This window comes from Alligator mississippiensis, chromosome 2 (assembly GCF_030867095.1).
Source record: "Alligator mississippiensis isolate rAllMis1 chromosome 2, rAllMis1, whole genome shotgun sequence".
Lineage (NCBI taxonomy): Eukaryota > Metazoa > Chordata > Crocodylia > Alligatoridae > Alligator > Alligator mississippiensis.
In genome coordinates this window covers 258,431,051-258,447,566 of record NC_081825.1, presented here as the reverse complement: position 1 = coordinate 258,447,566, position 16,516 = coordinate 258,431,051, and the positions used below count along the sequence as shown (strand labels likewise).

The window sequence follows — 16,516 nt, the reverse complement described above, 5'->3', positions numbered from 1 at the left end:
GCAGTTAAAAGCTACAGTTTCTTTTGTCCATAAAATATCTCTTCAGTCAACATAACTTGTTGATGAAATAGTATAAGATGGAAGGTTTAGCAAAACAATTTATTGGAACTAAACCATAGCTCAATGAATTATCCCTTAAACAACAACATTTTATTGGGTTTTGGCTTCTGATATACCAAATTCTCATTTTTGTAACAGCAAAATACATCTGGAGAGGTTTGACAAATCATTCTCAGAAAGGCCAAAGTGTGCTTTGGCACAACTTCATCCGCTTCAAAATGCCTCTTATCTTCAAATGTTCTTCTGTTTGTAAAGGATAAGTCCCTCTGGCACAGAAACGGGCTGGGAGAGTAAGATTAGACAAATTGTGTTTCTGATGTCCTTTCTGTGGTGGCTTGCTTCCCCTTCTTGGGCCCCTTGGTAGTCTAACACTCACCTCTTAATTCCTTTCATACCTTCACCAGTGATACAAAATCTTTCTCCTTTGCAACTTTTTGTTGCTACCTCAAACAGCTTTCCTTCATGTGTGTTGTATTTCACCGTTACTGTGGCATTTTATTCTTACCTGAAAATATATTTTACCTTGCCCTTACATTTATTTTTCCACAGTTATTGATTAAACTTTGTGATTAAACATTAATTCTGTGAAACATTTCTGGAATATACAAAATTAAGCTGTACTGTAATCTCAGTTACTTCCATAGCATCCATTACCATAGTTTCTGACCGCCTCACAATCTTCAGTCTATTTATCCTAACAGTTCCCCTATGACACAGAAAAGTATAATAATTAGAAGAGTGAAATTTCACTTTATATAGATTCTATCCCTGAAGAGATTATTCAGAAAAATAAGGAGAAGAAAATTTGTGTTGATTCTCTCTCCTCCACCCCCACAATTTACTAGAGTTCGTTTACCTCCTAATTTGCATCATTATTATTAATAGGGAACCCTGTCAACAGTGAACAGCAAACAGTAGTTTGCCTGCAGTTGCTGTGTCTAATTTGTGGTCACTGTGTTTAACTAGAGCCTCTTTTGTAGTGACTGTCTGACTGGGTATGTATTTGCAAATTTGCATGGTCTGCTTTGTTTCAGGTGGGCCTTGTCTAGTTAATTGAGGTATGAACCAGGCAGGCTCAGGCCTGGCAGTCTTATAAAAGACAGCTTTTCCAGCAGACTGAGCAGTGAACTGAGGGAGCTTGTTTGAGGAAGAAGGGCTGAGCCCAGGAGAAGTGAAAAGTTCTAAAGCACAGTCTAAGCATTTTCCACAGCAGTTGTTACCTATTTGGCAGGGCTTTTCAACCTCTTTTAATAAGTGTACCCCCGGCAGCTGGACACAGAGCAGGGAGGGGGTGTGACGCATGGCCAAACACAGAGTGGCAGCAGTGCAGGATGGTGGTGGTGGCGGCAGCCGCTATGTGCAAGCTTCCCCCTCCACCTATTCTGTGTCTGGCCAGCCGGGTGGCGCCTATGCAGCCCACAGAGGGGCACCGTTGCCCTTGCCCGGCCCCAGCCCTGCTCCTGGGAGGCAGCGGCATTGGGTGGTGGCACTCCATCCCCACCTGCCCACACATACCCCCTAGGGGCTTCCCAAGCACTCCCAGGGGTATGCGTACCCCTGATTGACAACCCCTGCTATATGGGATGTGCTATGTTTGTGTTCCTCCTAGAGGGTCAAAGTGACTTCCTGTGCACCAAATGCCAGCTGGTGTCCACCATGGAGGAAAAGGTTGAAGGGTGGGAAGTACAAGTATCAATGTTATGCAGTTTCAGAGAGAAAAACTTCCTTGATAAGTCATGAGAAAACTTGAGAGACAATGATCATCACATGACAGAATTCATGACTCTAAGGCAGGGGTGGGCTGCTTAATGAGTTTGGGCAAGCTGTCAAGGGCTACAAGGGTAGCCCCTTGGCAGGTGCCCTGCCCCCTAGTCACCATCTTGGGACTGGAAGTCCTACCCCTGACCTTTGCCACTGGAAGTTGCTCCCCTTATTCCTGAAAGTACTCCTTTTGGGAGTAGGGAGCACTGCCATCTTGGAACCAGAAAAAAAATGAATCATATACAAAAAGTAGGGTGACCACCTTTTTTAAATGTAAAGGTGGGAAACATGCCTGCCTCCCACCCCCCACTGGTGGTGCAGCTGGAGCCAAGCCGAACAGGGCAGAGGTGGATGTGGGCTGCCCGCTGCAGGCTCAGGACTCCCCACCCTGCTGCCTTTCTCCTAGGAGTCCCTTGTTGGCTGTGTCCCTCCTGTGCCTCCCTGCCTCCCCTGCAGCAGTGGGCGCCAAAACTCCACACTGCCAATGCCTCCAGTGCTGCCAGGTGGGCAAGCAGCACATCACCATGGCTATGCACAGCCCCTGGGCACAGGCTTCATGCTCCTGCCAGCCCCATGCTCCCTGCCCCATTCAGCTGCATCTTCCCCCTGCTCCTGCTGCAGCTTTTCCTCCTCCTGCTCCCCTACTTGCTGCCTGGAAGAACCACTGGATGCCAGGGAAGCTGAGCAGGACCCCAGTGGCTGCAGCAGGGGCAGAAGCAGCCCTGCCCAGAAGTGCTGGCCAGGCCGGGGCCCTTCCTTACACAAGGGTGGGAGTGAGGTGAATGGGCTGGGCAGGGAATAATTAATTGGAGGATGCCTGTGGGCTGGATGGAATCACCATATATTGCTTGCCCTCGCTCTAAGGGGAAATATAAGATCAGCAGGATACCAGATCTCCAGAAGGCTGATTTCAACCAACTCAAGGAGATAGTAGGTTAGATCCCGTAGGAGGACAATATGAATGATAAAAGGGTCTAGGAGGGCTGACAATTTCTAAAGGGCATAGTATTAGAAGCTTAACAAGAAGCTATTGCTATGCAATGGCAGGAAGGATGGCAGGAGATTGATGTGGCTGCACAAGGAGCTTCTTGGATGCCTCAAAATCAAAATGTACAGATAATGGAAGGAAGGGCAAGTCACTAAAGGCACCTATACACAAATATTGAGGCTGCTCCAATGTGCTGTAATTTCAATTGAGTCTGCTGGACTGTGGGATACTATTAAAGTGGTATTAATAGTATTAAGTGGATACTATTAAACTGTGCTCCAGCAGACTCCAGCATCATGTGTATCAGCATCCCCACACTGAAAAATGGTGGCAGAGCCACTCTAATCAAAGACACCCCCACCTCCTGAAATATGTACAAATGCCCCAAGGAAGCATACCAAGAAATAGTAAGATCTTGCAGGAACAAAATCGAAGAAGCAAAAGCAAATTATAAGTTATAGCTAAGGCCACGTGTAGACAAAACAAGAGGCGTGTGTGCACACTTTAAAGTGGGCTAAATGCTTTTGCACCACTCTAACGGTGTTAGTGTTTGCGTGCCTCGGCAGCATATTGTGCATTAATTCCAGCCGCTGTAGGAAATTCGGCAGCGTAATGCACCTTAAATGACTTGGGGCACAGGAAACTAAAACTCCTTCAAGGAGTTTTAGTTTGCTGCCATACAGCCTTGGAGTAAAGCACTGGGCTCTGTGCAGCTCCACGGTTGTGCAGGAAGCCCATGCAGGCAGCCTAGCAGCAGCCTGGGAAAGTGGGCTCTGCTCAAGAAAAGTGGCAAGCTTGCTCTGTTTCCCCACCCCACCCCAGAGCCTGCCTGCCTGCCTGCCTGAGCTACACAGGGTCCTGGCGCTTCCCTCTGTGGCTGTGGTACCCCCCGGGACTGCCCGAGCCAGGTGCCTGAAGGCAGGTGCCACCTGGGGGGGAGCGCTGCTGCTGCTGCGGAAGGAAGCACCAGCCCCACCCCGCAGCCCAGGGACTGCTCCGCCTGCCAGCAGCTTGCCCTCCCTTCCCTGCCAGAGAGGCAGGTAAGTCAGCAGGGTCTGTGCACAACACGGGGGTTTAATCAGCTCTAAATTGAAGCGGTGTTTTTTAAAACCCACTGCTTCAATTTAGGGCCCCCGTTTCATCTACACATGGCCTAACTGACTAATCAAGATTCCATCTAAACTATCAAATTTTGTTGAAAAATTGCCCTTTGTCAATACAGGTTTGCTTTAATCCACACACAAATTTAATATAAAATGGCAAAATCTGGCCTGTCACCCAAATAAAACCATCTCCCTGGATTACACTAGCCCTGAACCATGTTGTAGCTGACAAAATGCCAGCACAGAAACATTCCAGGAAATCAGCCATGTGAACAGTTGTAAGTTTTAGTCTCCTAGTAAATTCTGGTTACCTTTGACTTCTGCAAGTACAACCTCTGACAGTGAAGATATCAGCACCAGCAAAGGAAGTCAAATAGGCATGCACTCATTATGTACTTATGATGACAGCTGTAAACCAATACAAGTTCTACTATTAGACTAGGCTTGGCCTCAGCCCTCTGTTGTAAACGGTTTATTTGTAACAAACTTAATTTTTCTTAAACCTATATATCTTCTTTAGTCCCATGCTCTTCCTTGACAGCAAACATCCTAGTGCAGGGGGCAGCAGAATTTTGCCCCCTCCCATCCTCTGTCACAGCTTGCCAGCCCACTCCCTGCCATAGGATGCAAATCTCCATCTCCCCAGCTCCAGCTGCATGTGGTTCCTTCACTGCAGAGCGGGCTGTGAGAACAAGGGAGGACTGCTGTGGAGGGTGCCGTGGAAGAAATGGGCAGCTCAGCACATCTGTGTGCTGCTCAGTTCCTTGTGCCTTAGTCTGTGTTGGACCTTCCAGAACCAGATCCAGCCTTTGTGAGCTGGAGCCAGATCCAGACCAGGGGCTATAGGGTGCCAACCCTTGTCCTAGTGGAATGGCTTCAAAAACTATTCCAAATACAAGAGCTAATGCAGAGAAACACTTTCACTTTGGACTGGTGCCTGGTGAATTTTGGGACTGGTTGTTCAGTGTTCCCCACCTATATGTACACTAGATAAAATCTTAAATCGCACTACTGTATAATACTATACCTGGCCAAACTTGTTGCCTATTTGTACATTGTAATAAACACTGGTTAGCTGAGTATCAGTTAAATGCATAAATCCTTCAAATATGTACTATCTTTCAGTACCAGTCCGCTTTTAAAAAGTAATTTCTATTATTGCATCATAACTGTATCTGTCTACTGTGTAACTATTATCCTCCATTTAACTGCATTGGAGATGGTAAAGTGTATGCAGCTTGCAAGGGCTGTTATTAAGAAATCTTAAAACATGAAAGGAAACATAGCTGCTCTCCTCATTTTCAAGGCTTCTAATAATCAGTTTGGGGATAGTTCCTTGGAGCTTTGAAAACAAAGGGACTTAGTCTGAGATTGCTAATACACATCACTGAAAAAAATGTTTATATCAGCAGTTGGCAATGTTTTACAGTGTAATCCAGTTTGGGTCCAAAACTGCCAGTGCTAGGACTTGACTGCTGCTACCATTAGCACTGTCACTGCCACTTCTCTCTTCCACCCAGCTGCAGCATGGCGCAAGTGAAGCTTTCCACTGTTAAAGCCCCAGCTCCATGGGCCAGATTCAGTAGCTCTGTGGTTGCTGTTCTCTGGTGTATATAATGATTAAGGCTGGATTAAGTTTGGATTACGGCTCCTAATAAGACTTTTTCTGTCCTGAGGTTAAACAGAGTACACTGCATATAATGTGAGGCAGCACTGGCTGGACCTAAATGCTTGGGCTGAAATCCTGACCTTATCAAAGTTAATGACTAACTTCCATTGACAGCACCCATTGACAGTCCTGGGACCATTGACAGCACCCATTGACAACTCCCATTGACAGTACTGGGACCAGGATTTACTCTAAATGTCACTGTGGCTTGGCATATCTTTGGACAATACCTGGATAATACCCTGCTCTCTCTCAAGGCATGATATAATTATCAAAAAGTTACTTTGTAAGGCCATAGGGCCAGAAGCCCTCAATCGACCTGCCAGACATCCCAGAAGGTAAATGAAATGCTTTGCGAATGCATCCCTTAGCATAAATCTCACGTATTCACTGATCATCTGCTCTTAAAATGAAAGATATAAAAAAGATTATCTGTAAGGGCATGGGACCTACCTTGACACTAAGGTTCATATTGTCTTTAGTAACTATGTGAGATCATGCAACACACATGGCTACAAGTATCTACTGGTTTCAAGAATTACACTGAAGCTTAAGTTGATGTTTTATGGTGATGGAAGTTTTATAGGGAAAAAGTTAAATGCTTCAAAGTGAAAGAGACAAAAGCAGCTCTTCCTTAAGGCCTAGTTTTTTCCACAAAAACTTGCCAGCCAACCTAAACCATTTGTTTTGGATTCTAGATACCTAGGATTAGGGACCTACTTAATTTGAAGTTTTACAGACTGTCTGCAAAATCAACCCCCAAAAAAGTGCTGGCTCCCCAGTGGAAGCTGTCTCTAGTGGGTTATGAAATAGAGAAAATCCCACGCAATTTACTGATTCGTTTTGATGCACTGGCTGGGGAAGTAGTTAACTGATTGCACGATTTCACAATGATTACACACTTAATTTATACAACACAATTTTATTTTAAAACTCTTTGCTACGTATATAACACTGCTTAGCTTTAAGAAACACCACAAACATTAAAAACACAATAATTACATATATTAGAAACAATGCTCCGAATGCACTTCCTTCCCAAATACTATAAGAATTAGTGTTACAAAAACAACTACAATTACAACTAAAAGTTAAATTTGAATCAATACTATTATTTTCATAATATACTTACAATCCTAGAATTCCAAGAAGCCAAATACCAAAATATGGTTTCATTCCTCAGTAGTACGATTCAATGGGTTGGCCTCAGTAGTACGGTTCAATGAAATGGGCTCAGCAATACAATTCAATAGGCTGGCCTCAGCAGTGATAGGACTAAGTCCCCTTCCTTCAGTCCTTTTCAGGTGCTCTGCGGCTTCAGCGTGAACTAAGAGATTCGTGTTCACGGAGAGGGTGGTTTCAGGTGATCAGTCTGAACCGGGCTATACTTGCGATTTTTCCTTCGTTGTTCTACAAGTATAGTCACCTCCAAATTGGGACAGCAAGTTACCATTTTTATTGAGCGAGTTGCCGTCAGAGGGCTCCTCCTACTCAATATATGGTTGCCTCCAAATTTGGGCTCGGATCTTACTCAACAAATTCTTTTACCTTTGTTGAGCATTTTAAATTACCTTTGGGAAACTTCCATATCACTGCAAATGCCCTTTTCTTACCAACCTGGTCAAAAGGCCTCAGGGTTTGATCTCTTGGAATTCAGGATATTTGCTCTCTTTGTAAAAGATTTCTAAAAGATGAAATTTAAATTAAGACTTTAAGCGAAGTCAGGACCTTTTGCACATAGTCCCCAAAACAATGAACTAGATAAGGAGATAAATCTTATCTTCTTCCCGAAACTGGCTAATGGGCAACCTTTACAAACATTCAAACTATTTCATTCAATATGACAGAAGCCAGCAGTCCTTGCTGCTGGTAGAGGAAGGAGCTGGCTGGCAGGGTGGCACAAAGGGCAGCCAGCAATCAAGATGGCGGCTGTCCCCTCATTCCTTCTTCTGCTTGGGACTCTCTGCCAGTCAGTGGGGGGGGGGCAGGGCCTCTCCACCAATCAGCGCCTAGGGGTGGGGCAAAAATGCCATGAAATCCGCTCTGTGCACCATGAAAAACCCTGTCTCTCTGTAATTTAGGTAGGTTCCTACCTGCGATCAGCATGCCTTTGAGAAAAATACAAAGGGTTGCTGCCAGGGTTCAGAGTCCCATCATCATCCACTTTAATAATATCCCACAGAAGGAAAGTAAAGATCCGTTTATCCCGGATTGTTCCTAGACAGTTACAGGCTACTGAATTCAGTTAAGAGAAATTTACTAAATGTGTATTCCCACCTCTATCAGAGAAATGTCCTTGAGATAAAGAGGGTGACTAAGACATGATCTGTTAAGCAAGGACACGATGTGCATAGATGCCTGATTAGAAAAGATTAGGAGGCTGAGGCCTATCATGGTAGTCAGGCAGTTCCACTTTCATGTGGGAAAAGAAAACTCAAAATAGGGTAGGAAGGGAAGCTTGGGGGCGTGCCTAAGAGCAGGGGCAATGGAGGAGGCTAGATGAACAGTGGTGTGCTGCAGGGGGAGAAGATAAAGAGGAAGAAAGGAGGTTGCTAGGTGGACGGGACAGGAGGAGCAAAAGTTGTACTAATAGATCTGAGGCAGTTCTGTACTGGCACTTGACTAAGCAGCAAGGGATCTCGACAGCCTGCTTCAACCAAGTCACCTGCTTCAGGAATGCCCTGTGGAAGACCGGAAACTTGCGCATAAACACACAAACCTCTCAGTCAAGAGCTGCACTAAAATGGGACTGAGTGTGACGTACTGGTACAACAGGAAGACAGTAAAAGATGATGGGAGGGAGCTAGCGGACATCATATGGAAGAGAGGGGACTGGCATAGACTGTTCAGAGACAAGCGCTCCAAAGAGAGCAACAATGATAATGATGAGGACAACAATGAGGACGATGAACATGATGATGAATGAAAGGATGGGCAAACAGACGGAGGAGCTGGGAAGGGAGGGGAGAGGATGCTTTGCATAATTGACAGTTAAAGATGATGGTGACAGGTGCACGGGCACACAGAACACAGGTGCGCAGTGCTGCTTTTGTAACTGGAATAAGAACGGTGTTTTGGACTGTCACATGAACCACAGCAGTCAGGAGAGGTTGGTAGGGGTGTGTGTACACACACATACTGTCTCTCTCCCTTTGCAAAAAAAACCCCCAAACCAAACCAAACCAAACCAAACCAAACCAAACCAAACCAAACCAAACCAACCCAGGCCAGCCAGAGACAGGCTGGGACTAGGCAGTGAAAGAGGGAATGGGTGCAAGGGGTTGGGGGACTAAGTGGATGGGGGCCGGGCCTCACAGACGGGGTTTCAGAGGGGAAGGGCAAGAGGGGGGGGCCCTTCCAGTCCCTCTAGGGGGGAGGCTCCTAACATCTGCTGCCTCCCCCCTGGCTGCCACCCTGCCGCTGGGGATTTCTACCCCTTCCCCTCCCTACGGCGGCTCCGTACTGCGAGTGAGGCATTGCAACGCCAGCAGGGCGGCGGCTGCCCGCTGCGCACGGGGGATAAAGGTTGCGCCGCGCGCCCTCCCTGGCAGTCCTCGGCGCGTGCCGCTTCCTCCCGGGGCCCAGTCAGTCGCGGGCTCTTCGCCGGGCCGGGCCAGAGCGTGGGGCTCCGGGAGCAGCTCCGCTTCCCTCCCTCCTCGTGCGTTGGCACCCACGGGCCTTCCGCAGCGGCGCCGCCATGACGGAGTGGCGCGGGGGGTTTCTGCAGGAGGCGTCTCATCAGATCGCGGCGGGCGGCTCGGCGGGTAAGTGGGAGCCGCGGGCGCCGCGCGGGTCTCGTTCCCGAGGCGGGGCGGGGCGGGGCGGGGCGGGGCTGAGCTGAGCTGAGCTCCGGCGTTTAGCTCCCCCTCCTGCCGCCAGCCCGCCCCGCTGCCTGTTTCGGGCACTGACCAGGAAAAGCCGAAGCGCAGCGTTGGGGCTCGTCCCGCCGCCCCTCCCGCGGGCTGTGCGCCGCCGGAAAGGAGGCGTGGGAGCCCTTGGGCTCCGGCTTCAGCGGTTCCCGGCGCGGCGAGGGCACGGCCGGGCTCCCCCGTGGGCGCCGAGCGAAGCCCGCGCGGTGTCTGCCGTCGGCGGCCGCTGCCTCTCGGGGCGCCCCGCGCGGCCCCAGGCTCCCCCAGCGCCGCGGCGGGCAGCGCGCCTGAAACTTCTGGAGTGGAGAGCCCTGCCCAGCGCGGGAGGGAGGCCTGCACGCGAGGAGCTGGCTGCTCAGGTTGAGACAAGCTGACGGCTTGACTGGGACGGGGCTCCTGCCCTGCTGCAGGCTCGCGTGGAAGGACAGGCGGCCCTCTGCTTTGCAGAAGGGCTGAGTACTGCACTGTGCCCTACTGTAATGCACCTTCCAGCTTCGGCCGTCCTGATCCCGTGGGCTCCTCTAGTCAAGTGTTCCTAACGCTGAGAAAAGAGTTCAGCTTCAGAAATGCATTTCGGTGTTTTATGATAATCTTCATTTTGGGCAACCTCTGGATCAGGGTGTACTCCTAAGAGGTCTAATCGAGTACCCTGTGCATCCATTGGTGACTGACAAGCCCCATTTATGATCTATTATTATTATTATTCAGTACCATTTGTTATTATGTGTCACTTATTATTTATTAATACTCATGTATTACTATGGTGGTTTTATTGTTGATTATTATTTACTGATATTAACCATGAATATTGCAGAGTTAATAATGTCCTATTGCAGCATGATGTAGAAATATCATGCACATTACAAACCATACTTGAAGTTACATAATTCTGGGTTTTAAAATCTACAGCTTTAATAGTAAACTTTGCACAACACTGAAACTTACAGCCATGTCTGAAAGCGAAGCACGCTGCCCTGTTGTTCCTTTTTCTATCTTGTTAGCAGCAGAGTTCAAGATCAGCTGTACTGTTGCATCTCCAAAAAGTTAGCTCAAGTAATATTCTGTGCTTTAAGCAGTTCTGATCTGCAGGGTTAAAGTGGCAAGATCTGTTTATAATAATGCATAACATTAAAGCCTTTGTTATGCATTCAATGATTAAAACCACATTTATTTAAGTTTCCTTTTTTTGCATTGAATTGATCCTATATAATGCAATTTCTGGGCATTTTCCCTTTTTTGCTTTTAGTTTGGCTTTCTGATTGCCAGGTAGTAGACAACTACAATGTAGGGTTGCAGATAATATACAGTGTATTTATAGCTATAGAATATATTGTTTTTCTTTCTGTTTAAATGAAGCCCTATAAGCATTGTTATTGGGTTGCCTATTGTTGATTGTTTCTAAACGCATTGACAGACATTCTTCAGGCTTAAAACATCTAAAGCATGTCTGCCACTAGTATTACAGTCTATCAGACCCTGATACAGCAGAGGATGTAAACATATGCTTAATTGTAAGTGCCTGAATAATACCAATCCAAATCAAATCCAAAAACATGGAATATAAATAAGAAAAAGACAAGTAAAATAAATTATAGAAGTAAAGCATGCAGACACAATTCACCATATGTCAGTCAGGAATAGGAAACTCTCACAGGTCCTAATTCAGGTCTAACTATTTTTTCTTGTTTATCACACATTTGTTTCTTCTTCTTTTGCTAGAAGCAGATGTGACAACTTCCCACATGGAAAATAAAATACAGTTGGTGATCAATTTAGAGGTGCACTGATACATCGGTCCCATGTTGGATCGGCACTGATATGAGGAAAATTGAGATTATTGGCAATTGGTGTTTTTTGTCTGATGTAGCTGATTTTTAAATGCTGTGTGCAGCTGCAGCATGGCAGCCCTGCAGTGTGAAGAGTAGCTGAGTCTGGCTGGTAAGTCTGTTGTGGGGAAAAATGGTGGGGGGCAGATCAAGGCCCTGGCAATGATGGAGGGAGTGGGGCAGGGGCAGGTGATGCCCAGCTGTGGTGGGACAGGGCACAGAAAGGAGCCACGACTCATCTGGGGGGTGTGGGGAGGAAAGGGCAGCTCTTGGTGCTGCACACACCCCAGGAGGGCATGCGGCGGGTGCCCCATGATCTGTTCGTGGGGTGGGTGGGCTGCTGTTGTAGTCTGGGGCCTGGGCTGTCACAGGCTCTTCCTGACAGGAGGCTGGGCCAGGCTTTGCTTGGGGCAGGCAGTGTCGGTGCTGGAAGTGGGAGTTGGGGGGGGGGGGGGGGGGGGGGGGCTGCAGCCACCCCAAGATTCACTGTAGCCTGCCTCCCCGCCCCCCCCCCTCGCCTGCCCTGAGCACAGCTCTGCCCAGCCCCCCACTGGGAAGAGCCCAGTACTGGCCCCAGCCCACCCTACCCTGCATACTGGTCCGGGGGCATACCCCCCCCATGCTCTCTTAGGGTGCATGCAGCAGTGGGAGCTGCCCCCCACCTTCCCTGTGGACCTCCCCCCAATGAGTCACGTCTCCATCCTGCACCCTGCCCTGCCCCAGCTGGGCAGCTCCAGTGCTAGACCCACTCCCCATCTCCCCTCCCCCCCCCCCCCCAACGGACTTATCAGCCAGACACCGCTCTCCACGCTGTGGGGCTGCATATCAGAATCAAATTAGTATTGGTCAATAGGGCTCATTAAAAATTGGCCATCGATATCAGCTGAAAAATTCTCTCAGTGCACCCCTGTGATCAATAACTAACATTAATAGTTACAGTCATCTCATACCAAAAACTGGATATGGACTCTAAAAGTATAAACATTCTTTAAACCTACTTTATTTATCAACATAAAACAAATCTGCTTGCTGCTTTGCTTCAATTAAGCCTTAAGTTTAAGCATGTGAGTATCCCCACTGGGGACATCTACGTAAGATAGCTCTACTGCACAGTAAACTAAGTACTGCACAGTAAGTATCCATGTCTACACATGCAGATGCTTACTGTGCAGTAGTTGGGTCTAATCATGAGTAAACTTGCTATCTGCATTTGCAAGTAGCAAACTTACTTGCAATTACTTACTGGGCAGTAGCGCACATGTAGATGCCTGACCAGGAGCAAATGTCTTCCTGGTTAGTCAGGTAGCAGAAGGCGAGAGAGTATTCCTTGCTCCAGGGAGCTACCTACTGCCAGGGCAGAATGCCACTGGGGCCCAGGTGGGGACAATGTCCCTCTGCCCCATTAGCAGGGAGCTCCCACCCCCCACTCCATGAGTGGCCCTACAACCACATTGCTCAGGCTGCAAGGTAAGGATCTTCCAGCCCCAGCCCTGTGACCGTGGAGTTGGTGCTGGTGGCAGGAGAGAAGGATCTTACAGCTTGGGCCCCGCAACTGCAGAGCAGGGGCTGGGAGCTCCCTGGGAAGGGGGATATTTTCCCTGCCAAGACTTCAGTGGCAGAGCCTGCCCAGCAGCAGGCAACTCCTGGGGGCAGGAAGCAATGTCCCTGCCAAGAGAGAGCTGTTTTTTGGCCCCTGTGCTACCACCCGTAGGAGCCTAGAGCTTCCCCTGGCTACTGCAGGGTCACAGGGAGTGGGAATAATCTGCTGCTGCAAGCAGCAAACTTGCTCCTGTGTCCCTGCACATGTAGATATCTGCCCAGGAAAGTTTACTCTCAAGTGGTTTACTTGAGAGTAAACTACTCCCGGATTATTTGAACATGTAGGCGCACCCAGTGAGTAACAGGTTGAAAGCATCTTTGACTTCAATCAAACTACTCAAAAGCTTAAAGCTTGGCAGTTGGAACAAGCTAGATTTAGACCAAGCAAGTCCTGCTTTGGCCAAATGCTAAACATCAGCCAGCATATAAAAAACAGATTAGACAAAGGGTTGATGATAGTTGCTGTCTTTCTAGACCTATCAGTAGCATCTGAAACAGTTAACCACTAAAACCTCCTTGCCAAATCTATAATATGACACACAGTTACCACCTAGTGCAGATCATCTGATCTCCTTTGGAGAATAGATGTTTTTATATAGAACTGCAAGAAACAGAGCCATTGAGATGACAATGAAATGGCCTTTCACAGGATAGCATGCTAGCACCGATCCTTTTAAACATGTATGTTTAAATGACCAATCCATACAGAGTAGTACAAGGAGCTTCTTATAAGCTGAAGATCTATGCATCACATCGTAAGGCAACTTTGCTATGGTTGAGAACACTAACGTGTACTGAACAACCGGATTACAGATTACAACAATAAGAACAAAGTTTGCACCAATCAAGATGTGGGTCATGTCTCTAGTGGGTTATGGAATAGAGAAAATCCCACGCAATTTACTTATTCGTTTTGATGCACTGGTTGGGGGAGTAGTTAGCTGATTGCACGATTTCACAATGATTACACACTTAATTTATACAACACAATTTTATTTTAAAACTCTTTGCTACGTATATAACACTGCTTAGCTTTAAGAAGCACCACAAACATTAAGAACACAATAATTACATATATCACAAACAATGCTCCGAATGCACTTCCTTCCCAAACAATGCTATAAGAATTAGTATTACAAAAACATCTACAATTACAACTAAAAGTTAAATTTGAATCAATACTGTTATTTTTCATAATATACTTACAATCCTAGAATTCTGAGAAGCCAAAATATGGTTTCATTCCTCAGTAGTACAATTTAATGGGTTGGCCTCAGTAGTACGGTTCAATGGGTTCACCTCAGCAATACGATTCAATAGGCTGGCCTCAATACTGATAGGACTAAGTCCCCTTCTTTCAGGCGCTCTGCAGCTTCAGTGTGAACTAAGAGATTCGTGTTCACGGAGAGGGTGGTTCAGGTGATCAATCTGATCCGGCCTACACTTGCGATTCTTCCTTCGTTGTTCTGCAAGTGAAGTCGCCTCCAAATTGGGACAGTAAGCTACAGTTTTTATTGAGTGAGCTGCCATCAATGGGCTCCTCCTACTCAAACCTGTCATTACCCCCAAATTTGGGCTCAGATCTTACTCAACAGATTCTTTTGTTAATCATTTTAAATTACCTTTGGGAAACTTCCATATCACTGCAGATGCCCTTTTCTTACCAATCTGGTCAAAAGGCCTTAGGGTTTGATCTCTTGGAACTCAGGATATTTCTTTCTTTGTAAAAGACTTCTAAAGATAAAATTCAAAAGCAAAGTCAGGACCTTTTGCACGTAGTCCCAAAACAATGACTTAAATAAGGAGATAGATCTTATCTTCTTCCTGAAACTGGCTAATGGGCAACCTTTACAAACATTCAAACTATTTCATTCAATATGACAGATCACAACTTTTCACTTACACCAGGGTCAGCAATGTTTTTGGGTGGAGTGCCAAAAACACCCCATGCCTTGACTTGGTGTGCGAAGGGCAGGCTGCAGGGTTGCCGTGAGAGGCCCAATCCTTGTTGCTGGTGATGGCTGTATGCATGCCTCCTGATGGGTGGTGTGGGAGGGACTGGGGTTGCACTGCCTTACCTTGGCCCCTTCCCTGCCCTTTGCTCCAAGGTGCCTGTGGAGTCACCTGGACAGAGCTGGTGCTGGGTTCCAGAGCCTGGTGCAAGTGTTTGCAGCCTGCCCATCACCTGCTGCAGCTGCCCAGAGCCCAGGCTGGCTGTGGCTGGCAGGCCAGAGGCTGCAAACAACTGCATTGGGCTCTGGAGTACCACCCAGGTTCCATGGCAGTAGCAGATGCACACACACACTTCCAGGTGGATGGCAAGGGAGTGTATGGGGTTGCACTACCCCAGGGCCCTCCCCCACCATCCACCCAAAGGCATGCATGTAGCCACTACCTTCATGGTGCCCAGCTGGGCTGCAAAGAGTGGCACCAGTCTCCTGGCTTCAGCCAGCCTGGGCTCTGGGCAGCTGCTGCCAGCCACAAGGCCTGGGCAGTTTACAGCAAGGCTTGCAGCCTCCTGCCTGCCTGCTGTGAGCAGCCCAGGCTCCATGGCTAGCTGGCTGTGACATACCAAGCAAAATGGCCCCACGTGCTATGCTCTGGCATGCATGCTGTGGGTTGCTGACACCTGACCTACACCATGGAGAGGCCAAGTGGAAATTAAACAACATTTGGGTTGAATCCCACTGACTAACCACCTGAACCCTGTGTACTTTGGAGTTGCACTGGACCGAACATTTACCTTGAAATCGTAGAGACAACAAAAGGGAAAGCCTAGTATCTCCAGCATACTTCAAAAGTTGGTCACCTCAAAGTGGGGAGCAACTCCAGCCACATCTTGAACCACTGCTATTGCCTTGTGTTACTCCACAAGAGTATGTCCAGTATGGGAACGATCAGTCATGCCAAGAAACTGGACCCAGTTCTAAATGACAGCTGTCGTCATTGGCAGCGTACCAGATATTACACTTCTAGATGGAAGTGTAATATCACAAACTGTGGCAGAGGGATTTATAATCTAGTTCTTCCTGTGTACTGTAGGGAGCAGCAGCTGCATTAGCAGAGTCTGCTGAGGCATTTGGAGGGATAGAGAGACATGAAAAACAGTAAACTGGTGTTATGATCAAAATGGTTTTCCTGTTATCTACTGCTCTTTTTGCTTGCGTGTATTGGTCTAAGGGGCCAGTCCTTAAACAGTCTTCCTGATTGTTCTCTCTTTGTCTCTATACCCTGTGAAGACAACCCCAACTCTTTTAGGGGCACCTTTTATGACAGAAAACCCTGGTTTATAAATTAAATGGCTCTATCAGAAGAATCCAAGCCTAAAATAAAATTTAGAACTGCAGTTCAAGAGCCAGGATTCAGACTTGTACAGAAAGTTGACTTTTTTTTGTGGGAAATTTTGCTCCTAAATGAACATAACGGGGGGTTTTGTTTTGTTTTGTTTTTGTGCTGTCTGTGTGTGGAATTCAAGAAAAGTAATATAAAGCAATTGTGTCTATATATAACAGTTTCTAATTTAAAAAAGGAGACTGATAAAACTGTCTGGAGTCAAATGTACTTTGTCCAAGTTTGCAGATGACACAAAGCTATGGGGAGATGTGGACACGCCGGAGGGCAGGGAACAGCTGCAGGCAGAC

At 47.2% G+C, this 16,516-nt stretch overlaps 1 protein-coding gene across 2 annotated transcripts in view; it reads left to right on the top strand.

Annotated features, from left to right (window-relative positions):
• The first annotated feature begins 8,995 nt into the window (after positions 1-8,995).
• SLC25A21 (solute carrier family 25 member 21) overlaps positions 8,996-16,516 on the top strand; it is a 445,093-nt gene continuing 437,572 nt past the window's right edge. For both annotated transcript variants that reach the window (XM_019488793.2, XM_019488791.2), the window contains exon 1: positions 8,996-9,345. In XM_019488793.2, the coding sequence (XP_019344338.1) occupies positions 9,279-9,345 (67 nt within the window). In that variant the 5' untranslated portion in view covers positions 8,996-9,278. The remainder of the gene's footprint in view (positions 9,346-16,516) is intronic.